We start from the raw sequence: 27,111 nt of genomic DNA, 5'->3' as shown, positions 1-27,111 counted from the left end.
GTTCACAGCAATGTCTAAATTAAATACTCCTTGAGTATTAAAAGGCGCGTTAAAAGAGGTGACTTCTAACGGCGTCTGTGCCGCGCTGATCAGTACACGTCGCACTTCGTGTCCGGATTCATCGGAGATCCCGCCGGGCAGTTGAACGCAATGGCAAAGCGGTCGAAATTCATCAGGGCTATATTCGTCCTGGAAAAGAAAGGCTACATTGAAAGGAGCTTTGCATGAATCTAGTACGAGTAGCATTACGGGATGAAAACACTGCAGCTAGGAGCTCATTTTCTGTCGGCAACACAAACTACGATGAGTGTCCTTAAAGTAAGGATGCAAATGTCTGCACGGCTGTGGTAAATCTTTAATCCACAAAACTTTAACTCAGAAGTAATCATTTTGAATTTCCAATTTTTCATACATTTGTCTCAATTTTACAAAATATTGTTCAGCTTTGGAATCAGATTTGGATGCCGCGATCATTTAAGCATCCAGTCTGCCTAGTAAAACTACGTCATGCCTCTTCTTGTGAACTCGCTATCGGCAAATGTTTTTCCAGCCATAGTTTCCATCGGATGAAGTAAGGAGGGTAAATAACTAAGAGATAGTTGAAAGAAAAGTGACGCCAACCAATATTTTTAAGTTTAACTAAAGTTTCGGGACCAACTCGGTCCCGGGGTTGACTGCAGTGTGCCAGCAGCAGCAGCGGGTCGCTGCCTTCGCTCTCCGTTTGTTAGCACGTGGCGCAGTCCACTAACGTACTCGGAGGAGAGCGTTCCTGGAGTCCTATTCATCGCCGCCTTTGTGAGCCGGATGTGCCATGACTCCACATGTCGCCTCTTGAACAGGTTTGGTTCCACGGCCAAAACGCTCACCTCCTCGAAAGCGATCCGGTGGTCGGCGCGCTCGCAGTGTTCGGCGAAAGGGTAGGATTCTGAATTCATTAGCCGGATGTCATTTTTGTGCTGCCTTATTCTTTGGTGGAGGTTTTTTTTGTTTCGCCGATCTATCTCAAGAACACGGAGGCATGGAGTTCAAGTTCATGAAATAAGCCTCACCGCCATGCGCCTTTGCAAAGGAGTTCCATCTTCAATTTTGCAAAGGTCGCCAGTCACAAAATACTGGTTCCAGCTCGGTTTTCAATCATGAACATCGGCTTTGCCTTCTGAGATTTCATGGCACCACGTCAACACAATGTTCGATTCTTAACATCACCATAAATAGCACAGGTCATCCTGTGAGTGGCCGCCGGTAGTTCGCCTCTTGCGTGCGTGGATAAAGGTCTTCGCGGATTGCACCCCTCATATTTCGGGAGTCTGGATCAACACAGATATTAGTAAAGGGCGCTATTTGGCCATGAGCCTGTGGAGCACTGCGAACCAGGGGGGGGGGGGGGGGGGGGGGGGGCATGGAAGCTTAAGGTTCAAAGTACATGACAGTGTTCCACCTCTCGACTAGCTTCGTATCTGCCTGGGTGGGGTGTGATGTATTCTTACTTTTCGAAAACGCCTCGTAGCTTTACAAGTCTTTCGTACGACAAGCGTGATGTCAAGAAACTGAAGGGGAACTACGCGCAAACGCCTTTAATGGCGAAGCACGGTGCAGTAAATTGTTGCCGGGTGCATCCTCCCCATCCAACATACTCACCTCATAGTCGCGACGTAAACACCTAGCAGAGGAGGTCGCGAGGGGATTTTATCTTCTATGTTCTATTTACATCACTAGGGCCATCAATTTGCCATAGTTTCTGGGCATTCAATTTGTCAAAGTGCTGCTATCAAATTCTATCACCAAAGCTACCTTTCGGGGTATAAAATTAGCAAAAAGCCGGTCGCAGATCTCGAAGCCTCTCATGCCGAAGGGTTTACAAGGAAACATAGGGGAGCTCCCTTTTTGTCAATATCATTTGTTGGGCGAATTGGTGCTTACGATGATCCATAACAGCGCGACCGACGGGACAGAGAAGAGAGGACACAACACGCAGCGCTCTGTGTTGTGTCCTCTCTTCTCTGTCCCGTCTGTCGCGCTGTTATGAATCATCCCTTTTTAGTGCTAGGCGTACCTCCCCTGTCTGCGACGCTGCGCTGAACGACGACGACGCCAAAACGCGCGCACCTGTAGGCTTCCCTGGCAAGGCAACACTTGCCTGTAAGCTCCACTTTCGTGTATGCAAGGCGCAGTTCTGATTGATACCACTCAATCTCGGCGAGAGGTAGTGAAACGAGCGGCCCAAATGTTTGTTCTCTGATGTTTTGTTTTAAATTTTTGTTAAGCGGAATAACTTTCGCTTGGATGTTTCAATTTGATTAATTCCTTTTAATCAGCTGTGTACCCACCGGTGATACAATGGGTGCAAGCTTTCCCCTGGTCTGGTGCTCGGCTTATTTAGGGTGAAATACTTATGAAATGGGTACTTGACCCCCCCTTGAGTAGAAGGGAACTACATTGTGCCACGGCGCTGTTTGGCCGTGGCCGCTTAGGCCCTTGCGCCATAAAAAGCCATCATCATCATCACAATGAGAAATCCCTTTATCCAGAATAATCGGCAGAGAAAAAATAAGACTGTCCCCTTAAAATCTGGATACCGAGGTTTACCCTGCTAGGCCCTTGGAGATGTATCACAAGATGCGGAGTTTCGAGAGTTCGATTATGTTTAAATCAGTACGCTCTACGAGAGTTCAGCGGATGAGAATGAGTCTCAGTCTTCGAAGAAAGCTCGCCTTTGCGCCAAATAAATACGGGAGTACTTTGGTTTTTGTGCAACTGGGGGCTGTAAAAGGATGTTGCTTTGTAATGCCTTTACAAGTACCACCGCCCGCAAGCTAAGCGCCATTGTTCAAACTCCTGGCTGGGTGCGACGCCTGTGCCACGGACTGCACCCCGCTGTGTCTGCGGCGGCTGATGATAGCGGGCACTGCTTTTTGCTTTGTCTGCGCTTTTGACTTAGGCCAGTCGCCCCAGAGAATGCGCGCTAATGACGGCTCGTTTCTCCGCCTTTAGCGCGCAACTGCGGCACCACGGGCGCGGCTGTTCCATTGCAGTTTTCTTGTTACCGTAGCCAATATTCGCGATCGAAGGTTAGCTCGAGCGGTCTGCGGTTCTCACGGACTAGCCGTGTCAAGAGCGCGCACGCTTCGGCGAGAACGAGGAAAAAAACGAAAGCTGTCGGCGTTCATTGTGTTCATTGGCGTTGGCGTTGACAACGTTCTAGGCTCCGATGATTTTGAGGAAAGGAAGGGCTCACAACTGGCTTCCTGGGTCAGGGGACGCGTCATTCGTGCTTTGAGGTATACCTGGCGTGGGTGAGAGAGAGACGTGGGCTCCATAAATTAGCGCTGGCAACGCAACATCAGCTGCCACCTGTTAAGGTGGAAGGGTGAGCGCACTGCTTATCCAGTGTGCGGGACGCAATCAAAGCTGGTTTTGGCAGTTTGACATCAACGCCATGTACATAAAAGTGATATTGAGGCGTCCACTGACCCAAGGAGCGAGTTTCGCGCCTTTCCTTTCGTGAAAATGATCTGCCTCTCCAGCGTTGCCAACGCCAATGAACTCAATGAACGCCGGATTGTTCGGTTTTTGAGGAAAGGAAATGGCGCAATAACTGTCACATCTTGGTAGACACCCCAACCGCCCTGTAAGGGAGGGGATAAAGGAAGGAAGGAAAGAAGAAAGCGAGAAAGATGAAATCGAAAACTGAAAATTGAGGAAAAACGCTAAGGCGCCCGTGTACTGTGCGATGTCAGTGCACGTTAAAGATCCCCAGGTGGTCGAAATTATTCCGGAGCCCTCCACTACGGACCTATTCGTTCCTATCTTCTTTCACTCCCTCCTTTACCCCTTCCCTTACGGCGCGGTTCAGGTGTCCAACGATATATGAGACAGATACTGCGCCATTTCCATTCCACCAAAAACCAATTATTATTATTATTATTATTTGAAGAAAGGCGCGGCGCGGCGCAGCGGTGGAACACCTGTGGAACGTCGCATGCGCAGCTGTGGCCTTGCACAGGCACAGAGATTCTTTAATACTAGCCTAGTGTGCTTCATCATGAACTAATCACGTGCACAGCCTGGCCCCTATCCTCTCTTCCTGTCCCCTCACCTCCTTCATTTCATTTCTCCATTCTCCCTGCTATCCTTTATTTCCGCTGCCCCAGCTCAGGTGTTTCGGTATCAATGGCAGATGCCGGGGCTAGCAAAAATCTTTTCCTTAATTTTTATTATCGTTTTAATAAACAGCTTACTACTACTAGCCTAGTGTAGCGTTCGCTACAAAAACAGCGCACCCCTGAGAGCGCACCGCTGCTTCGCTTGATCTCCGTCTTCTTCGAGCCTCTGCTACCATTGAAAGCATCCTCTGGAAATAAACCATATCGATTCCTAATACCTTCTGGCCTCGAATGACACCCGCTATTTTTGCGTGAGTACCCCATCTGTGTCCCTTACGGAGAGCATTAATCCCAGCCTTGCACTGCGCCGCCTTGGCCATTGTTAGGGCTGCGCGCTCTGCGTCCCTGCGGGGTCAGCTGCGCTCCGCCTGACTCCAAAATCTGCGCCGAGACCCCCCCCCCAACTGTTGCGCACCTGCCGAAGCCTCGCTCCTCTTCGACATTTCTGCCGTGCGTGGCTACAATCAGAGCCACGGCGACTTCGCTTCCATTCCCGTAGATCACTCCATGCATTTCATCCGCCTGTCAGACTTTACCAATCCTAACCGCCCGCCGTCTCCCCAAGGCTATGTACTGGAAGACTGTTCACAGTAGCTTCAGTCGACGCAAATACCCTCCATCGGTACAGTACCTCTTGCTGTATACGCCTGTAACTTTGTTTGGATTAATTAATAAACATTCAACTTCAACTTCAACTTGAAACCCGTGCTGAGCTATACCTCACCTACTAAACACAAGACCTGGATACGGACCCCCAGTACACTAGACATTAAAGCTTACCAATATCAAGTTATCCTCCCCCCCAAAGGCCAGATCGACCTTCGGACGCGGGATCGAGGCGTTCAAGCTGTCGCGGCTTCCATCCAACAAGCCCTACTTGCAACTCATCTAACAGAAACCCTGTATGTAAGACTCACGGATATTTCATACACAATCTTCATCGACGTCAAACAACTAAGTGAGCCACTATCTAAGTTCGCGTCTGTTCACTACATCTCGGAGTCTAATCTTGCGCGGTCAACGGCTATACTACCAATCCAGACTATTCCTGTGGAGCGGCAGTGCAAGGAATCACCCGTACCGCCACGGATGACGATCTCATCAACGACGTTTATTCTTCTGCTCACACCATTCTAAGTGCTCGGCGAGTGAGTACCATGAATTAACACAGTCTTACCAGGCCATACTCTTTTTAAGGTACTTCGCGCCCCCTTGTACGCCTGATACGCTTGGACATAACGCCGCTGCTACCTTCATCGATGCACCAGATTCGCCTGTGAAAACTGGGGCCACCTCGGGCACCGCTCTGATGTCTGCGCTCAAAATTGCGTTCATTATAACTCCACTGGGTGACATTTACTATATAGCTTCCACCACTGAAGTATCTTGTATTCTGTTAGCTGATGGCGTCAAAATGCTTTGTGAACACTGAAAACTTCACTACTGTTCAGAAATCGCAGGTAACGCTCATCCTGTGCGACGCTGAGAACTTCTGAGCCCTTACCTGTGGTGGTTTGGGATAGCAGAAGACGGGTACAAGTAGTAGTAAACGGCGTGCCGCCGACTCTTTTCGCACATCGTCTGCAATGTACGACGAAGAGAGAAGGTGTTACAATACTGCGTCCAAAACCTTCAGGAATCATTACTGGGAAACAACTGCCAAAGGTATTCTTTGAGTAAAGACGCGAGCACGATCCAGACCGCCGGAAGAATGCAACTCAGGGCAAGTGAGCGAAATATCAGCACAACAGCTCTGTTAAGGGCACATTTCTAGTGCTTTTGTCGTTGGTAAGCCTCTGCGGCTGCGCCAGAGCGCCACACCTCTAGCTCTTCAGTCAAGCATGCCCATGCATACCTGGTGTCTCACCTAAGAGGTTGTGCAATTATTAGAAAATGACTTTGCGAGTTCATATCGCATGGTTAAACTGTCATTTTTTAAACTACTGCCGCTCCAAAGTGCATGCGCTTTGGAAAAGTTTGCAAGCAAAGCAACCCTTCCAGTACATGTAACTCTTACAAATAGCCAAAAATTTATTGGGCCACAGCTCAAAGGGTAACTTCGTTTTCGAAGTGCTAAAAACAAGCGTATATTGCTTACGGTGGGCTACACACCTCTGAATAAATCAGGACAGCAATAGTCATACATGCTGTCGCGTAGCTATGTTTCGATAACCCCGAAAATTTGGGCAGGAGGAGAAGATACTCATGCAAGTATCTCAGGACGCTTGTTCTCGAGCCTTCCCCCAATAATACTAAATACATGCCGCTCACGGCCAGACCCTGCGAGTAGTCAACGTGAACCAGCAGCTGCTGGTTCTGCAGGTGCTGCAGTGAAAACCCAGCCAAGTGACTCGAGGCAAGGTCGAATCAGATAACGAGTACTCGAACCACTATTTCGAAACGAAGTAGACGCTTCAAGATTTTTTACGAATGCGATGTACCTGACCAGAGAATTATGTTGCCCGATAGTCTGAGCATTTAAAGCGGTACCGACATAAAGTTCCTGGGTGTCATTTTTTTTTGCTTTGAAAGAGGCCTACAGGCTTAGTAATCATGTAAATAAGGTCATGAGACTAGTGCGCACCGTGATTAATTTATTACAAAGGACTTTATGCCGGCAGTTTAGCTCTGAGTCGGCACCAGAGCTAAAGTGCACCTTGACGTCACGGTCGACCGGCCAATCTAGTCTACCACAATATTAATTACGTCGGCGTCACCGGCAAGTTCTGATTGTTCCTGTGACCAGTCACGAAGTACGATGATGTCACAAAAACGGGGGCTTGTCACCAAGACGTCACTCATCATGGTGGAAATGCCGAGCGCCTCCTTGAAAAAAATTCAAAATCCTATTACGTTATGTTCCACTCAACCCCTGCAACTCAGCTTGGTAGAGGGCATCGCCTTACGCTCATGAGCCAAATCGTACCATTTGCTAACATTCAAAAATTTTTCTGTATTCCTTTAAGCTTTCAGTCATTTTTCAAAGCTTGGAGCATCTAATTAAATTTAAAAAACTTCACTTTAGCAGGGTGCGTATGGTCGTCAAAACATTTATCAGCATTTCTACCAGGACAACTTCCGAGTGAAGTTAGGCGACGCGCATTTTTTGTACCAAACAGAGCCACTCACCATGGCGTAGGACACGAAGAATATCTGGTCCTGGGTGTATGTCTCCATGCCCGTGATCACGATGAGCTTGTACAGCTCTTCGTACCTGGTCATGAACACCCGGTACGCCTGCGCATATACGAACGTGCTTGGATTCAGTTCGAGGGACACACGGTATTTTCTTGCTCGAATACCGCCCTGCTCCAGTGTTGCCACTGGCCTTAAGATGCCATCAGGCCAGAGTGGTGTGAAAGGCGTCCTTACAATTTTTCATGCCCACATTTTAGACACCTACATCAACGTAAGCCTTCAGTGATTAAATCAGTTTCAGGCATTAATCATTTAATAAGTGTGCGAGACAGTTCTCATAGCAGTAGGGCACCCTCTACGTTCACAGCAACTGGTTTTCCTGTCCTACTTCCTTGATGCTTAGGTCTAAATGCCGCTTAAAGCATGACTGGAAGGGACATAGGCATGACAGGACAGGCACTGAACTTTTTTAAATAAAATTTTATTTTGAAGATAAAAGCTGCACAATTTCTTCTCATTGTGCCATAAACGAAGGCACAACCATGACCGAAATAAACATGCTGTAGCCGTACGACTTCCTTGCCATAAATTTCATTACTTACCTTCATTATGAATGTACATTCAATTATATTAACGATAGTTATACCTCCTTTTAGCCGATTAAAGTTTTTTCTACTTAACAACAGGCGGTAAACTGTCATTTGAGAAAATAACAGACACCCAAGTTGTTTGCCTCTTTACCCGTCTGTCGTTTTCCCTGCGTTACACGTATTTGCGCACCGCCGTTGGCCATGCCGCAAGCAGCAGAGACGCACAAGTCGCCCTCCAGTTAATGCATCTTATCGCTTCCTGATTTCTCTGCTTGATCATACTGTGAAGTAGCGCAAAGCATTTGATGTGCTAAGATGTCCCCCCTCTAAATATCTGTCCACCCATATTCCACATACATTTTCTTCAAATTACGAAATAACAGAAAATTAGGCTTGTTAGGCTCTGCGTTGTTTTATTTCGATCCATAATATCAAACAACTTATCCACAGGCTAAAAGTTATGTTCAGAGTTCCCCGTCTGTTTTGTGATGCCTGTTTTGTCCTGCGTACTTCTGAGGCGACCGCTCAGGCTTCTCGCTGAGCCTCTGCTTTCCATCTTTCATAATGTTATGCTACGCTGCATCTACGGTATGTGTGCTTGCGTAAATGCTTTTGTGGGCGCTTGGACCAATATTTCGGAGTCCCTTAAGAAAACTATAAAATTCCCTTCGTTCACCACTAGAAGCAAATAAAGAAGTACAGATAAACTTGGTGCACTCGATCCCAGTGTCCTACATGACAGAAGCAACCATTTGTGACTATGGTGGCATGACCACCAATTGACGAAATGCTTTGGAGCGCAAGCTGTGTTAGCGTAGTTCCCCCGGTTTAACGTAGCGGTCAGCGTCGACATTGTTCCACGCACAGCCAGGGCATAAGCTCGCTAGCGACCACGTGACCATCCCGTGCCTCGCACCTCGTGCTACTTTTGTCATCGGACGGAAAACGCGATCGTACCAGACGCCGCGAAACGCCTCAAAGCACCTCTCAGATAGACATCCTGAAACTAATGTTCTCCCTAGGTCGCGAAATAACATTTTGTGTCTCTCTCTCGCTCGCGGGTTTTGATCGCACTTAGAAACCTGCACTTGCTGCAGCAATCAGAAATCAAGGCTGGCAGCCATAGCTTTGCCGCGAAAACTGCGACTCACCTTGAATGCTTCCTTGACGGCTGCGCTGTCAGCGACGATCATATCCTCGCTCAGGGTGGTGTTCATCTGTAAAGCAAAATTACACTTTTGGCGGAGAACACGCTCAGTTTCTTAAAACTTGCAGAACCCTTCCAAGCAACTGTCGCCCTTACGTGTGGTCAGCTCTTCTCGACAGAAAAAGTGAGCACAGCCCACTACTCCACGATCTAAAACCTGACCACAAGGTTTAGTCAGTAAAAAATATCCACGCTACCTGCCTACAAACGGTTTTACATACTAGCCATAGCGTTTCGTTTATGTTGCACTGCGTCTTTTGCAGCGAGAGCTATCATATGCACGTGCTCTGACGATCCACGCGTCGTTCAGTCCGCGATGACGTCACCATCGCCGGCGCTCGCTTCGCGTTACGTTCATCGCCTGCGGGTCGTCTTCGTGCGCTCACGTGTGTTCACATGACCATCCTCTGCACGGCCAATGAGCTTCGTTCATCCTGCTACCTTTATCTCCATTGGATGGGACGCGTGGTCTTGAAACAGCTAGCTAAGCAGCACGCTACGCTAGAGACAGATAATTTCTCGGGAACGCTACTACTGTTTTTATTTTGTTTTTTTGCGCGGAAAGATGCCTTCGTTGCTAGCCAGGTTGCTTTGACTGTTTTATTGCTAGATGTGACTTCGATGCATACCCAACAATACTTAATACAAGAGATTTTGAACGGGAAAGAGTTTATGAACATAATTTTTCCATATATTTTACGATTTCACTAAAGCAATCAATATATCTTTAGATCTATTTACGAAAGGCTTTAATTTTTGCTATTAACGTTTATGCTATCATCAAAAGCGTCCCTCGTTCGTTTTCTATGGCAGTCTTAACTGCTCCATGCAAGCGATGGACAAATTAAAAAAAACGCTTTTGCTACACATCAGAAGAATGAACCATTATCTTCGACATTTCCATAACAGTACCTTACAGCTTCCGATATTAAAATTTTTGCCTAGAAATGTTGAACATGTTACCCGGAAATGCTCGGCTAATGAGAGGAGCCGAAGCATGAATGCCGTTGCGGGCGGACGTTTTAGAAATTGTCGCGGGCAGTCCGTACACCGCAAGCAGTTCTGCCATGTCACATCGCAGAACAGCCTTTAACCACTACGACGGTACATAGAAACCTTACCGTGGTTAACCACGAAATCGAAAACGTATAGCTCGATTGTATATTAATCGAAATCTTACCTAGGAAAAGAAACTCCTGTCCTTTGTTCATACTGAACGCATACAGCCGCCCCAGGGCACAGGCTGGACCAGCGAAAGCCGCTATACTCAAAGCCCTACAAATCCCAGGCCAAAACCCAACCCTAATTGTGGGCGGCTTTCAACGCTCAACACGTGCAATGGGGACACGAAAGAATATCCACGAAAGAAACGACAGTAGTGGATTATATCCAGCAAAGAGGGCTAACCCAATACACGGACCCCATGCAACCAGGGTTTGACCCCATGAAAGAGACGACCTGGATTCTCTAATTCGACAATCCTACAAAATTGTGCTCAACCTCCCTCGTCACACACCAAATGAAAATCTACTACAGTTAGGAATTGATAACACGTACCTTAGCGGAAATGGTGGAACCACGCCTCACCCCACAATACGAAAGACTCTCAGGCACTGAAACGGGACATTTCATCTTAAAGAAGGCAGGAATACAATATGAAGGATTCTGTGAACACACCTTGCCAATCCCAAGACACGAGCACGAACACTTAATAGTCCATCCTCTGCCCAAAACATGTATCCACGCTACGATACTCGCAGAAGAAAGGCTAGGGCCCAATAACTTTACGATAGATTTTAAATTCAGGAAGACACGGCGCAAGTGGACGTGGCATAACATACGAACAGAGACGCCTTTTTGTTGGCAGTTTCCGATCATCGAGGTTCTCCCCTCGCATGGGCGACAATCGATAAAACAAAATTTCAGAAGGAGGCCGAAGAAGCTGCCATAGCTTTAGCCATTACTTCCACCACTACCAAATACATCATCAGCGAGTCTAAATCCGCAATTCAAAATTTCGCCAAAGGTAGGGCCCACTACACAGCCATCTAAATATTACAAAACATCTCCAATACCCGCCAGATCACATTGATCTGGGTCCCCACTCATTCGGGCCATCCTGGAAACGAGGCGGCGCACCAAGTTGCCCTAGGATTCGTAGTTAACCGGGAGGTGCGCTGCCCCGAGCTCAGGTCGGACAAGGAGCGAGTGACGACCTACAAATAAATTACTACCCACTTCTAGAAAGAAAGACATCTCTTCCCAGAACCACATAGACCTCTAAGTAAAACAGAAGTCAGTTGGCGGCAGCTCCAAACAGACACTTTCTTTAATCCGTACATGTACTCCATATGGTTCCCAGAGCAGTTCAGCCCCGTCTCTGTCGGCACCAGAAGGGAGACACACCACTCATCCTATACTGATGTGATCAAGACAAGTCTGCAGCTCTACCCAATCGCAGTGGGCGGCCGCACTGCTCAGCTCGAACCCGGAGGTTCAACTCCGAGTCACGGAGCGGGCCGAGAGGTCGCCGAACGACATCGTCGGTCGGCCACCTGGCGTCCGGCCAGTATGCACCCTCTGCGGCGCTCCGAAAGCGGATTTTGCACACATTCTTTATTCTTGCTCTCAGTTCCTTCCACCAGCCGATTGGCAACTCACAGACCACGAGCGATGGGAGGCTGCGGTGCCCAGTTCTGACCCGGCTGCCCAACGGCAGCTAGTGGACTGGGCTTTGGAAGTCGCTGAGAAGCATCACCTTCTGGCCACGACACGCATCCAAGAGCAATCCCATCACTAGGATGTAACAATTAAGGCTTGCTCTACTTTATAAAGTTTTTCACCGCCGCCACCTAGAAGAGGAGCACACCGCGGGGAGGGGAACGTCACCCGCGCCTAAGACCTCTTCTTTATTAAAGTTTACCTCCTCCTCCTTCTCCTCACCCGAAGCAAAGCGCACAGAATGCAAGCGAAACACTCACCGCTCGTGTTTGTCTCGTATATCTGTTCGTCGGCTAGCTTGCGCTCATTTAATTAAGATTCCTCGCCGTCTTTGTAGGCTCGCCTTTACTGCTCTCCCTGTAGACTCCGGTTAGTTCCCGGCCGCTGTAGTAGAATTTCGAATGAGGCGCTATTCTAGAGGCCCGTGTACTGTGCGATGTCAGCGCACATTAAAGACCACCAGGTGGTATAAATTTCCGGAGCTCTTCACTACGGTGTCTGTCATAACCTGAGTCACTTTGGGACGGTAAACGAAACCAAACCAAACCAAATCACGCCCGGCTAAGAAAACGTCAGCAGGCGCACCTGCCAGAACCTGCGAGAGGTGTCGCCACGTGAGCTTCAGTTTTAAGCTGTTTTGTTCTTGCTTGTAAAAAAAATGGATTTTGAGGAACGTAAATGGCGAAGTAACGGTCGCACGCCTCGGCGTGCAGCTGAACCGCGCCGTAAAGGAGGGAGTGTGAGAAGAAAAAGGTGCCGTAGTGGAGAGCTCCGCAACAGTTTCGACCACCTGGGGATCTTTATCGTGTACTAACATTGCACAGAACACAGGCGCATTTTGCGTTTCGCGTACGTAGAAACGCGGACGTCGTGGCCGGATTCGAACCCAGGAACTCCGGCTCAGCAGCTCAGCCTTCCAAGCACTGAGCCACCGCAGCGGGTGTTTCCGGCTTGCCGGAGCTCTGTTTTTGAGAAATGTGCATATTTTTTATGAGGTTACAGTAGCTTATTAGTTCAGTTTGACTTGGTGTTCCCGTTTAGTGTGCGTTTAAAAGGACACCAAACACTTCTCGGAGGCTGAACGTGACCGGGAGGTGAGAGGCCGCGAATACGTGTCGATTTCAAATTAAGGGGCACGTGCTTGGAGATTGTCGCGAATTGGTTACGCGTCACTGAATTTCCGAAGGGGAACGCTATCGCGTGCGTGCAGGTTCGAACAAGACAACAAACAGATCAAACAAAACAAAATGAAGCCATATTTATAAGTTAAAGGAAAAGAGCCATAAAGAAAGGAAAACACCAAGAAAAACAAACGCTCAACACGCGCAAAACACTACAGAATAAAGGAAAGTGTTCACCAGGTACTGAGCGTCCCAGGTGAAGTGGGGATGTCTTGCAGACAGGGTGGACGCGGGTGGTTGTAGTGAGACGGGTCGCTGGCGTTATGTCGAAGAAAGCGGTGGAAGGAACCCAAATGGTGGTAGGAGCGGAGAGGAACACAGGGAGACTGCCGTCAGCAGCCCGAAGAACATGACATCAGCAGAAAGAACAAGCGTGTCCAGGTCCCGTCGACGGTGGCACGAAACGCCGGAGGCTTCAAGCAGGCTATCCAAGAGTGTGTTACTGCAGCACGGACCCTCAGTTCATCGGCTCCCTCTCCACGCTTGCAAGGAACGCAGTAGGTTTGCGTCGGTGATCCAAGAGAGGTCACGGCAGTACGAACCCAGCCTCCGACGGGTGCCAACTCCACGCTTGAATAGAACGCAGGAGGCTTGCGTCGGTGATCCAAGGGAGGTCCACGGCAGCACGGACACAAGGTCCGGCGGCTGCCACCTCCACGCTTGAAGGACCTGATTTCCGCTGCGCTGTCTTCCTTCACAGCTCGGTTTTCTGACATGTCAGCTCTCCGCTCTTCGTGCTCCCCACGCTCTTTGTCGACATCGCCTCACACACACACCCTTCGCACGCGCACACGCGCAACGATGGGCTGGCATGCGCAGCGCTCCGATGTCCGACGCACCACCTTCGACGCATCTCCTTCACAATTACTCCGAGAAACTTTTGTGCACCTCACATATGCCACCCCCCCCCCCCCCTTAGAAAACGTTTTTTCACATAGAAAAAGCTGCCTTTGGTGCACACAACACTTAAGTCCATGTAAGAAGTAGACAAACGCCGTTGATGCACGAACACTTATGTTCACGTGATAAACGGACAAGTTAGACGCCGCCGTAGTCACAGAAGGCACTTTACACAGCGACATATGGAGGCACATGGAGACGCGCGCAGAGGGATCATGTGGTCAAGCATTATACATCTTGCAAAAGGGAAACAAACTATGCAAAACATCATACACAAACTTTAAACACATCTGTACCAAAAAGGTGAACATGTACGAACTGAACAACACATAACCGGAGAACAAAAGAAGAAAAACAACCCCAAACAAAACCCCATGCGCTTGCACAGGTCACCATTGCAAACACACCGGACAGTAGCTCTGTACATTGGGCATAACCCTCCAGTAATTTACAAACGACTCATGCAATCGGCGACTACATTTTTGATCCTGTCATCTTGTTCGATTACGACCAAAGAAGACGCTTGCACGGTCTCGGGACGCATGCTCTTCGTACCGTTTAAGCATATTGATGTGGAAGAGCTTCTTAGTGTGGCCCAAGTCGATCCAATAATCCACATCGTTCTTTTTGCCAACACCCACAAATGGACCTTTCCACTGCATCATGAGTTTATTGTGGCTACTCGGCAAAATATTGAGGGCACGATCTCCAACCCTTAAATGCCGCTTCTTGCTGTTCCTGTCATAGTACTTCTTGTGAGAATGTTGTTCACGCACCAACTTTTGATGTGCCGCTCTCACAGTTTACTCGAGCTGTTCCCTTAGATACAGAACGTAACCATAGGTCGTCTTCATGTCTTCTCCCAGCTCTTCCCTTGTCCAAAGCTCTCTGAGGACTGCGAGTGGTCCTCGCACATATCGGCCAAATATCAGCTCAAACGGAGAAAACCCCAGACTCGCCTGCGGTGCCTCTGTGTATGCGAACAGAAACTGAGGGATATAATCATCCCAAGTTTTGGGCTGCTCCCGACTGAGATTCCGCAGCATCTGCTTGAGTGTGCCCTTAAATTTCTCCACCATTCCATTTCACATTGGATGGTAAGGGGTCGTACTGAGATATTTCACTGCCAAGAGATCATTGAGCTCTCTCATCATTTTGGAAGTGAAAGAGGAGCCCTGATCACAAAGGATTTCTCTCGGAGAACCTATTCGCGAAACCATCTCCACCAAATCCTCTGCAACGGTCGCTGAATCTATCTTTGGCAGCGCCACAGCGTCGGGATACCGCATGGCAAAATTGACGAGAGTGAGAATACATCGATTCCCTTTCATCGATGTGGGCGCCCGCGGACCAACAATATCGACAGCAACACGATCAAATGGAGTGTCGATAAGAGGCATGCGCGTTACGTCGAAGAAAGTGGCGGAAGGGAGCCAAGTGGTGGTACGAACGGCGAGGAACACAGGGAGACTCCCGTCAGCAGCCCGAAGAACATGGAATCAACAGAAAGAACAACGGCGTCCCGAAACGCCAGAGGCTTCAAGCAGGCTATCCAAAAGTGACTTACGGCAGCACGGATCCTCAGTCCTTCGGCTGCCACCTCCACGTTTGCTAGGTACGCAATAGGCTTGCGTCGGTGATCCAAGGTAGGTCACGGCAGTACGGACCCAACGTTCGACGGCTGCCACCTCCACGCTTGAATAGAACGCAATAGGCTTGCGTCGGTGATTCGAGGGAGGTCCACGGCAGCACGGACAAAACGTCCGGCGGCTGCCACCTCCCCGCTTGAATGACCCGTTCTCCGCTGCGCTGTCTTCCTTCACACCTCGGTTTTCTGACACGTCAGCACTCCGCTCCTCGTGCTCGCCACGCTCTTTGTCGACATCGCCTCGCACACACCCTTCGCACGCGCACACGCGCAACGCTGGGCTGGCACGCGTAGCGCTCCGCTGTCCGACGCACCACTGTCGACGCACCGCGTTCACAAATTCTCCGACGAACGTTTGTGCACCTCACAGGGATGTGGCACGCAAACACACTGTCCGGAAACAACCGCAACTGCGTCACGGTACTTTTCCTGGACAGAAATAAACAAAGTTTTTGGTTTGTTCCGTAGCGCAGAGAACTCAGAAGTAGCAATACAGCCTGTGCGCGCTGATGACGCTTCACACCCGATTGAACGCAGCGCGAGCCACCAGCGTCTGCGTGTCGCCGAAGACACACAGAGCGAGCGTCTGCGTCGAGGTTGGAGTTTACGGTTCAAACCCAATAACCGCATGCTTGAATGCATGTTTTGAAATTCGATTTCGAAAATTCTACTTATGTTTTTGACTTGCGGCTCGATCATCTATCTTACCCCACTAGCACAAAGTGGGCTACGAAGTAGCTGACCCCTGTGGGTTAGATGTGGCCATTGCATACGAGCCCCTGTGGGCTCAATGTGGGTTTTGCAACGGGGGCCCACATGGGCCTCTGGTTGTCTGCCAAGAAACATCCCGATCGGTCTGATTCGGGACCGATGTAGGCAGCCCATCTTGGCCTGACCTCTTTATAGCCTGCGCTGCGCGATGCGGGCAGCCCTCTCAGCTCATCCATCGGTCGTACACAGGCCAGGTATGAGCAGCCGCTGTGACCGAAAAATTGTTTTTGATACCAGTTAGCCCCTCCAATGCCAACTTAGGACCAATGCCGGTTCTACAGGGGCAACGCCCAATTGAGACTTTCCAACATGTTCCCCACAGAGAGCCGATATAGGTACTTAAGGGGCAGCCTCAGACCCAGTTGCTTCGGTCGCGACACGTGCACATTTTATGATCTTGCCAACGTTTACGATAGCTCTGGCTGAACTTCGCGATTTCCGCTGGAAGCGCAAGTGCTGGCAAACGTTCCTTCAGATACTCATGCGAGTACCGCATAAAGACTTGCAACTTGAGCATAACAGAGCGTTCTCTCTTTTAGGCTTCTCCCGCGGCCACGAAGAAACAACACACTCTGTACTTCACATTGATACCAACCGATGAGTGCACCCACTAAGAGATTCACTTGGGTCACCTGACTTCCCGTTGCCCACAGTAAGTGCTCTACCCGGACGTGCCATTATGGCCGCTGCACACAGTTCACAGAAATTGTGTAATTTTGGCCCCTGTGAAGCAGGAAAACGTTATCATACTGCCAAGCACATGACAAGAGAAGTTCTCCGTTATGGCATGCCACGACGATGATGACGACAGCGTTTACATTCGGGACAATCGCCTCATAATGATCGTCCGGCGGTAAAAATTACTGCTTGTACGCCGGCTTTTTTGGATAAACAACCACATGCACAAAAAGACTTGAATTGAGTGTTTACGCCTCCTGTAGCAACCGCCAGTATTTCAGAGCTTCAAAACGCTATAGCGCAACCGAAGACGAGGACAAAAAAAAGAAAATTAAAAGAACAGAAGGGAAACACCACGAGCGCTGGTGGGGTTCCTTCTTTTTTTCTTCTTTTATTGTCCTCGTCTTTGGTTGCGCTACAGTGTTTCAAAGCTATGTACTACCAACAAGCCCAAAAAGCTACCCTACAGTGTTGTATGTTGTCTGTTCGAACAAAATACATGAACCAAACTGCTAACGTGGTCGGCCACCTAAAATATTTGCCGAACTTTATGGAACACTAAGAACGAATTGAAGTTCATCTACATTGATTGATTGGCACTTCCTAATTACCAAAAGGCTGCCCTCACACAAAAACGAGCTGTTATAAAAGCTATGAAACAGCGGAACACGAAAGATACATATGGTTACGACAGGCCGTTTCAATAAGTAGACTCGAGTGACATCGCGGTAAACACTGTGTCACACAAAAGAGAAAACAAAGGCAGTAAGGCGTGATAATTGCATCATTACAGCTAGTAGACTTTGTCGCATAACAAAGACCAAAACGGAAACCGAAATGTGGACATGAAACGAAACAAGCTCATGAAAATCACAGTCGACACTGGCGCAGTGAGTGAATCGGGCAGCGGCCGACTGGTCTTTATCTTTGCCTAATCGTCGCTACTGTTTAAGAGTCACACGGAAGCGTCACGGAGGTGCCGCGTGTGAAGTTCCGGCGCTCACCACTTCTCCGGTGAGGGGGTTGACGAACCAGTCGGCCTGGTTTCGGAAGCACATGGCGCCTGCAGCGTAGCCACGCCGCATCTTCGGTGTCCACCAGTCGTCCAGGTTGCCCTTGTAGTTGTAGAAGGCACCTGCGCACAACAGGGCATGGGTTGTGATTTCCTCCAGTGCGCGGCACTTCCTTCGTGTCTCATCAACAACTTATCAACTGGGTTGTCGGATATCAAGTGCACAATATTTCTTAGGGTTATAACTAAATGTGCTGGCAGTTTATTGTTGGTTTTTGCTTGGCCCTGATAGCATCATCATTAGCCAGACTATGTCCAGTACAGGATAAACGACGCAACTTCGGTGTCCACCAGTCGTCCAGGTTGTCCTTGTAGCTGTAGAAGGCGCCTGCGCACAACAGGTCATGGGTTGTGATTTACTCCAGTGCGCGGCACTACCTCCGTATCTCATCAACTTATTAACCGGGTTGTCGGATATCAAGTGCACCATATTTCTGAGGGTTATAACTAAATGTGCTGGTAGTTTATTGTTGGTTTTTGCTTGGCCCTGATAGCTGTCATCATCATTAGCCAGACTGTCCAGTACAGGACAAACGCCTCTGCCGTTGACCCTTCTCAAGCCACGTCCATCCTTCCCCAGCTCATTTGCTAACCTGATCTCTTCACCTAATCATATGCAACAGCCAGTCGCAATTTCATTCTTTTGAAATCACTTCCAACAGCCATCTGCTCTCCGCAGTACACATCCCGCCCAAGTCTACTGCTTTCCTTTAGTTTACCATGGTAATCTCATAAACTAGAATTCGTTCTGTAATGAGCGACGCAGGGATCGCGTAGAGATAAGGCATCCGTCTCGCGCACCGCAGGACCGCGGCTCGAATGCCGCTCAATTCTCCACCAGACAAAAAAATAACAAACGGTATAGCATGAATAACCACGGTATATCGTGCGGTAGTACTAGTTACTGTGTGCACTTATGGTCCTTACTAGCTAGAGGAATTTGACCTAAAGGCCTTTACCATAAAGACATTTGGCTTGAACGCCTACTACCTTAAGGCCTTTACACGGAAGGCATTTACCATGAAGTCCTCCACTCTAAAGGCCTTTACCATGAAGGTCTTCAGTCAGGTGAAGGCCTGACAGGTGTACAAACCTGGCAGGTTGCCCCCTAACCGATGGCAAGGTGGGCCGCCTTCCACTAAGCAGGCTTCAGGGACGTAAGTACTATCGCGTGAAATTAGACGCCAACAAAAAAATTTAGAAGTGACTTACAAGTATGGAAGATTTTTCAAACCGAAGGTAGAAGACTAGAGTAGCCGATTTTCGCATCGAAGGCCTGACTACCGCTCTTTGGGAGTGTCCGTAGCCACGCTTGTATTTCCTATGCAGCAGCTAATATTTTTGTTTCTTTGTCCTCCCGTTTGAGTTGATTTGTTGAGTTTTATATGTCGCTTATTGTACTTATGTACGTACGTACGTATGCCCGAAATCGGAAAGCGCGCTTAGTAGTGCTACCGCACTATAAAAAAATTCGAGTGCCCATAAAACTGACTAAAGGCCTGCGGCGCGGCCTGATCCCGGTGACTAGATATACCAATGCACCTCCTCACCACAACAGTACTTGGCCACCTTGTTGTAGTACTGGCCACGAGCTGCTATATGAATAAATCAATTTTTGAGGACTCTGTCGGTTGCCTTATTATGTTTTCATGTATATATGGTTGGTTCGGTTTATAGAATTTAACGTCCCAAAGCCACTCAGGCTATGAGGGACACCGTAGTGGAAGGTTCAGGATGATTTCGGCCACCTAGGGTTTTTTAACCTGCACTGGCATCGCAAAGTACAAGAGCCTCCAGCATTTCGCCGCCATTCAAATGCGACCCCCATGGCCGGGGTCAAATCCCCATCTATCAGGTGAGATGCTCAGCACTATCATACTGCGCCACCGCGGCAGCTTCACGTGTATATGTATGTATGTATGTATGTATGTATGTATGTATGTATGTATGTATGTATGTATGTATGTATGTATGTATGTATGTATGTATGTATGTATGTATGTATGTATGTATGTATGTATGTATGCATGTATGTATGTATGTATGTATGTATGTATGTATGTATGTATGTATGTATGTATGTATGTGTGTGTGTGTGTGTGTGTGTGTGTGTGTGTGTGTGTATGTATGTATGTATGTATGTATGTATGTATGTATGTATGTATGTATGTATGTATGTATGTATGTATGTATGTATGTATGTATGTATGTGTGCATGCATATATGTATGTTTGTTACTACGCGTACAACATTTGTTTAAAATTTTACAGCCCAGAAGGTCTCTTCTGGGCCACGCTGAATAGCTAGTTATTTATCATCAACGTTCTCAATCTCTGGAAGGTGAGAAAAACGCGTCTTCCCCCTCGAAAAGTTTGAAATTACATGGCTGCTACTATAGACGTGTGTGTGTGTGTGTGTGTGTGTGTGTGTGTGTGTGTGTGTGTGTGTGTGTGTGTGTGTGTGTGTGTGTGTGTGTGTGTGTGTGTGTGTGCGTGTGCGTGTGCGTGTGTGTGTGTGTGTGTGTGTGTGTGTGTGTGTGTGTGTGTGTGTGTGTGTGTGTGTGTGTGTGGTTTCCAGTCGTCCATCAACCTGCTGGAGCGATCCACCGGCGCGCTTTGATCTTAATTTATGGCGCTCGCACCTGGCCCCAGTATCTTTTAAAAACATAGTTAAACGCGGTCTGCGACAATAAGCACGCGCTATAAGAACTTGTTTCGAGCCGTACGCCACTCGTAAATGACGCAAGTGCACTCTTCGGTGCGCCGTTCGAGCGCTCTAGACAGGTCTGAGGACAACTGCATGTATGTATGCAAATAGAAGTCAAGCACCGCCAAAAACTTTTACAGTGTTTCACCAATGGGACTTCGCTGCTCTTCTAAAAAATCCGAGCTGCTCATCTACCACGCCCCAAGACCAGGGCGCCCGTCCAACGACTGGCGTAAACACCACACTCCGTGCATAGAGTTACACGACATGGACGGAAATCGCATACCTACTGTTGACAAAATACGTATTCTAGGACTAATCATCCAAAATAACGGCTCCAAGTAGGCGATGCTGGACAGCATCACTATCAAGATTGCGAACGCGATCCGAATGTTTCGGCGCATCATGAATAGACACAGGAGACTGAGCGAGGACAACGCCATTAGAATGGTCCACGCTTTTTTACTCTGTCACATCACATACGTGGCTGCAATGCTTAACTGGAATAAAGAGCATCGGAAAAGGCTCGATGTACACATACGCCGAGCTTTCAAGACAGCGTTGGGGCTCCCCGATAATGCCTCCACTGATCTACTCTTACAGCTAGGAGTCCACAATACCCTTGACGAAATCATCGAGGCTCAGCACACGGCACAGATCTCACGCCTATCAAGCACCAAAGCGGGCCGAGATATTCTCGTCAAGCTCGGCCTGAACACCATAACAGAAAGGGACAACGTCCTGCAGCTAGCTGAAGTCATGCGAGAAGAAATTAAAGTGCTCCCCTTCCCTAGAAATGTACACCCGGTCCACAATCAAGGACGAAGACTTGCCTGCGCCAAAGCACTCACTGCGGACGCGGCAAGGTTTCCCGACGAGACAGCTTTCGTGGATGCAGCCTCCATACCGGGAAAGCATGCCTACTCGGTAGCAGTAATCGACGGACACGGGCAAGCGCGCAACTCACTCACGCTTTACACCAAGAAGCCAGAGGTAGCTGAACAAGCAGCGATAGCACTAGCTCTCAAAGACTCGAGGTTCACAACTGTCTACAGCGACTCTAGAGCAGCCACACGAGCTTTCGCCAAGGGCGGAATAGACAAGACGACGCAACGAATCTTAGGCGGAAGTAACATCACCGATCACTCCATCGTATGGTTCCCCGCACACATGGGTTTAGGGGGTGGTCTGCGGAATCTCAACGAGATCGCACACGAGGCGGCGCGAGGACTCATCGACCGCGTCCCTCCGGTTTCCTCCGCTACCCCACATATCGAGTATAGGGATCAGTTATTCACGTACAACGAGCTCACTAAGCACTTTTATTTAGGCAGACGAGAGTGTTCCCTCCCGGATAAGAAATTAACCCGCTGCCAGTCGGTCACGTTACGCTTGCTCCAAACAAATTCATACCCCCACCCCTGGCGCATGAAGCACATCGACCCAGACTACGTCGGACAACATGTGTGTGAACAGTGCAGTGGACGGGGAGGCTTGAACTATATGCTGTGCGGTTGTGCATCGAGTGACGCCTACACCAAGAACAAGAAATATTGGGACAAAGTGCTATAGAGTGCTTCACTTCACGACCAGCTTCGGGCTGTCCAGGAGGCCCGCGCTGTGGCGGAGAGCTTCGGGCTCTCTGTGCCGACGTGGGAGCTGCCCTCTACACCTGGCGCCTAGCCGAGAGTCCTTCAGGACCCCTACTATGAAATATAAAGTTCTACCACCACCAACAACGACTTTACAGGGATGCAGCCACCGTAAAGCTACCCCTACTTGCTATGGTGGAGTATAATTTCTTATGGACACCGCAGAAAAACCATCTTCCTGCGAAAACTAGATTCGGAGTTCAGTTGTCCTAAGGCTTATTGAATTTTGAAGATCTCTCTGTCTCAGTGTTAGCACTCTGTGCTGAGCACAAATTCACTGGCCCGCATTTCACTGGCAGCGAAATAAAGCAAAGTATCTGTGTCCCGTTCATATCTAGGGGCACAATAATATAACTCAGCAGTTAAATCTTATTAGGTGCGCCTCACTACGGCGCTACTAAGGGCCGAAGTAAATATTTGTGATGTAGAAACCAACTGCTTTGGAGCTCCAGACTGTAATGTTCTCTTTGAGTACACCCGAAATTTTAACAGTTATGCCGTCACCAAGCAGTGAGTCCTTCACAGCAGTGACCTGCAATAATATAATGGAGAACTGCGCGAACGGAACCAGGCAACAGGTAGGTGGCGCCCTTCTCCTTACCGTAGGACGACAAGCCAAGCGTCATGTAATGGCCTAGCATTGTCCCCAAGGCACCAAAGTTGACGGATCTGCAACCGAATAGAGTTTACTTCAGGAATGTTCTCTAACGGTTGTAACCTCTCTTCCCACAAGTTTTTTTTTTATATCATCAGTAGTACGACACGCAGGAGCGGTGTCATGCATAACCGTTTAAGAATAGAAACCACTATATTATAGGTTGGCAGCTTAAGTTATATCACCAAGCTAGAGGATAAATTTTCTCAGCCCAAAACTTTTATTAAACCCAAGAAGTAAAGACGTGAAATACCATCAAGTTATAAAAACGATACCTTATCTCGAATGTGATGGAAGACCTATATCTGCCGAGGAAAAAAAGATTCTTTTGGCAGAAGTTAACACAAAAAGATCCTCACAAGCCACCTTTCTCATGCGATGCCGTTATTGCAAAGAATGCGAGGATCCTTGACAAAGGGCGTCATAAACTTCAAAGAGAATACAACGTCTAATTCTCAACGAACGCAGTTCTAAATGTGTGTCGCTAGGATTTACAAAAACAAAACAACTGATCACGCCTTCGTCGATTGAAAAGCAAATGTATTAAAAAAGATCGAATCCCAAAGCCTTCCAAAATTTTGGTTGCCTTTTGTCCGGCGTTTAACACCTTTAGCTTCAATGCGGTATTTTTTCCTTAACATTCTTATTTTAGATCTGATTTCGTTTTTCAATGTCATGCCGCAGGATATTGCTTTTGTGCCTATACAAGTTTTCACATATATAGCAATCCGGACCTAATACAAGCAAGGAGAGGAAGCACATTATTTATGCTAGAGACACCGGCCTATTTTGTTCCTCTTGTGTTGTTAAAGACTTACACAAACTGTGAACACAGTACTGACTAGCTTCATGAAATTGTCCTCTCTGAATTTCGTAGCATTTATTAACGAAAAACAACACAAATCATAGGAAGAAACCAAATGTCCCTTACTTTTCCTGCTTGCGCTCCGCTTGTAAAGTTTAGAAGAAATCTTCAAAAATACTCACGGGCTTGCCGTCAGTCTGAAGAAGGGGTCGTGAAGATAAGCTTCAGGCAGCACTGCGCCAGGCGTTGAAAGCTCTCGGTTATTGGGGCTATTCTATAATTGCCTAAGAAAACCTTTTTGGCAGCACTTACTAATGAAATTGCCGAGGTACTGGTATTTCGGGTCCGCTTGGTCCTGCATCTCGACCCACCTGCACAGTGGCGTAATGTCCAACCTTCAGCTAGAGAGAGGCCTAAGAAGATGCCTCCCGAAAGGGTATTACCGTTTACTAACAAAGTGCTTTAGTCGCCTCATCATTTACTAAAAGACGCTCACTGAAGCTCCACGAAATAGTTTCCACTGAAATGTCAATGAAGAGGAAAGACTACGCATACTTTCTATGTTTCTGAAGTATTGGTTTCGTCAGAAGCATTTTCAAACACAAATCAGCTGTTCTTCCCGCTAATCCAATTCACCATGGCTTCGTTCGCACACCCTAGCTGAACATTGTTTCAAAACGTTTTTTCTTCAACACAGCCGTTTCTAAAACGAAAAGGAAATCAGTTTTCTTGCGACTTCGAAGAGGCAGGGCTAACGAAAAGTGCTGCTCAAGAGTTTGTCGGAATGACAACTACCACCAGATAGAGCAAAAATATTTATGTTGGCATAAAAAAATTCCACGACTTCTAAAAGGGGAGGCGTGATGATTAACTCCTGTTTCAGAAGGATGCCTTCCTAACTTAACCAAATTACTACTAGCTTTTCCATCTTAGCATCGAGGCGCGGCCGTCATACCGCTTGCAGGCGCAACACATACAACGAAATAAAATCCACTGGACATACCCCTACTGATCCGGAGTTCCCGGGTTCGAACACGACCGCGGTGGCCGCGTTTCGATGGAGGAAAAACGCTCAGGCGCCCTTGTGCTGTGTGATGTCAGTGCACGTTAAAGATCCCCAGGTGGTCGACATTATTCCGGAGCCCTCCACTACGGCACCTCTTTCTTCCTCTCTTCTTTAACTCTCTCCTTTATCCCTTCCCTTACGGCGCGGTTCAGGTGTCCACCGATATATGAGACAGATACTGCGCCATTTCCTTTCCCCAAAAACCAATTATTATTATTGTTATTATTATTATTATTCCCCAAAACAGCTTGCAGCGTTAGCTGGGGCGGGAAAAGATTCTGGTGTCAGTAGCTAATTTTTGTAACTCTGGATAAGGGTGTGGCATTGAGGGAGGTAAGGTGTGTGGTTATGGTAGGGGAGTAGGTTACACACGCACTTCGCATGGTCTCGCATGATCGCTCATCCACCCGTACAACAGTAACGTCCGCCATGACAGGCGCAGCGAGGGCATTGTGAGGGTACGGTGTGGAGTTGCGTCGTTGGCACTGGCTGAGTAGTTGGGTGCAGCGTACAGTCATGGGGTGCGGCGTCGGGTGATAGGGGTCTGAAGGTGCAGCAGACCTGTGTGGGAGGACAACGACTACGCCACGATTTCGGCAAAACTTTTCCATACAGCCGTGGCTGCAAAATGCAAGCTTTCCGTCCAAGACGTGTTCAATGCCTTAAACCTACCTAAACTCCGCACATGTCGCGAACTTGTATTCGCATCTAGCCACCCCAACAATGTTGGCCGCCTCACCCAAAGTCATTTCTGTAGCCGATGAACTTGAGCTTGCGTAAGTCATTAGCCACGCTTGCTTTGATTACGTGGAGGGCGGATACAAAAAACTCTTCTTTCCTCAGGTCAGGTATCTGCAATGTTCATAAGAAGTCCATACTATGACCACAATTCGCACTGCGTTAACTCGAGTCAAGTGCGCAGCAAACCTACCACAGAGTAGTAGTCGTTCAACTCCGTGTCGCTCCTGATCCAGAGTGGGTAGCCGGTATTAACTTTCATTTCTCGCAGCTGCAATATTTGGAACAAAAGCATGCTTAGACGTCGCACATGGTCCACGGTCTAATTACAAACAACGAAGCTATGCTCCTTTTTATGAACCGACCTCTAATAGGTAGCATGAAAAAAACACCTAGTTAATCAGCGCTGAATGACTCCCAGTCTACATTATTCCGCTGCCTACAATGTGAAAGACAATTTATTTCTTCGCTGTTTCAGTAGCCTCTTAGATAGCCCTGACCATATTCATCTCCTATGCAAACAGCGTCAAGGCATGCTGCAGCGCAAACACAGCAGGAATGCTAAGCAGACACAAATACTCCACAATATTGTTTTTATTCAGTTTTATTGTTGTATTCAGCCACATCATAGGAAGCCACAAAAAATCGAAAACACTTATCCCGAGAGAAAGCGTTGCTCAGCCGCAAAAGACGATGCCGAAGGCAAGTCCTCTTGTGGAAACGTTGGCGAGCTCCCTGAAGCTTCCCAATCCCTTGTTCACTTTGTGTTTGCAAGAAACTCACCTACCTGTCATCTCTCTATCACGGACATCATACCCCATGTCAAAAGCACTTTTGTTTCCAAACCTATTTTTTTTTCATGAAATGAGTCTAAAATAGTCACCTTGAAAATAGCGGATTTCTTGTTCTCGTAGGTCATCCACTCCACCAGGTCCAGAAGAATGGCGAAGGCATCTTTTACTTCGTCCGCGATCTCTTGTACCTACGTTTACAAAAAAAAATAGAAGGCGGCGCGCATGCCTGCGATGAGTTTTTTTTTTTGCACAATGAAAGATACTTTTTTAAAGCCGGCAGAGGCTTGCATGTCTTGAATCATATTTAAACGGACCTTTACACGTAAGGAGAAGCTTTAGGTCTCGCATTTGCCTCCAGCCCTTAGAACAAGGTGATTTTTTTTTCGTGCTCCTAACGGACAGTGTCATAGGCAAGAACTTCCATGTTAGATTAATTTTAAAGCGCAGTTCGACAAAATACTGGCAGTATATACAGTCACGCCTCTTTAATATGGACACTTTGGTTTCTGAGTAAAAATGCCCATAAAGCAAGTCGTCCGTAATGACGAATCATAAAGGAAAGCAAAAAAATATGAAAAAGTTTTATATATACGGAGGCTTATCTGCATAGCGGCGGGCACTGAAGT

At 48.0% G+C, this 27,111-nt stretch overlaps 1 protein-coding gene across 1 annotated transcript; it reads right to left on the bottom strand.

Moving 5' to 3' along the window:
- Positions 1-89: 89 nt before the first annotated feature.
- Positions 90-25,954, bottom strand: LOC144120128 (neprilysin-1-like). The gene is made up of 9 exons (XM_077652570.1): positions 25,885-25,954; positions 25,693-25,805; positions 24,200-24,258; positions 18,332-18,397; positions 18,002-18,132; positions 9,043-9,108; positions 7,293-7,400; positions 5,668-5,744; positions 90-189 (listed from the first exon to the last, which is right to left on the bottom strand). Exons 1-9 carry the CDS (start codon positions 25,951-25,953, stop codon positions 90-92), a joined length of 789 nt encoding a protein of 262 aa, XP_077508696.1. The 5' UTR covers position 25,954.
- Positions 25,955-27,111: the final 1,157 nt, after the last annotated feature.

The sequence above is a fragment of the Amblyomma americanum genome, chromosome 2 (assembly GCF_052857255.1).
Source record: "Amblyomma americanum isolate KBUSLIRL-KWMA chromosome 2, ASM5285725v1, whole genome shotgun sequence".
Taxonomy (NCBI): Eukaryota; Metazoa; Arthropoda; class Arachnida; order Ixodida; family Ixodidae; genus Amblyomma; species Amblyomma americanum.
Note: the sequence above shows the minus strand (reverse complement) of the source record. Positions and strands in the feature narration are given on the sequence as shown.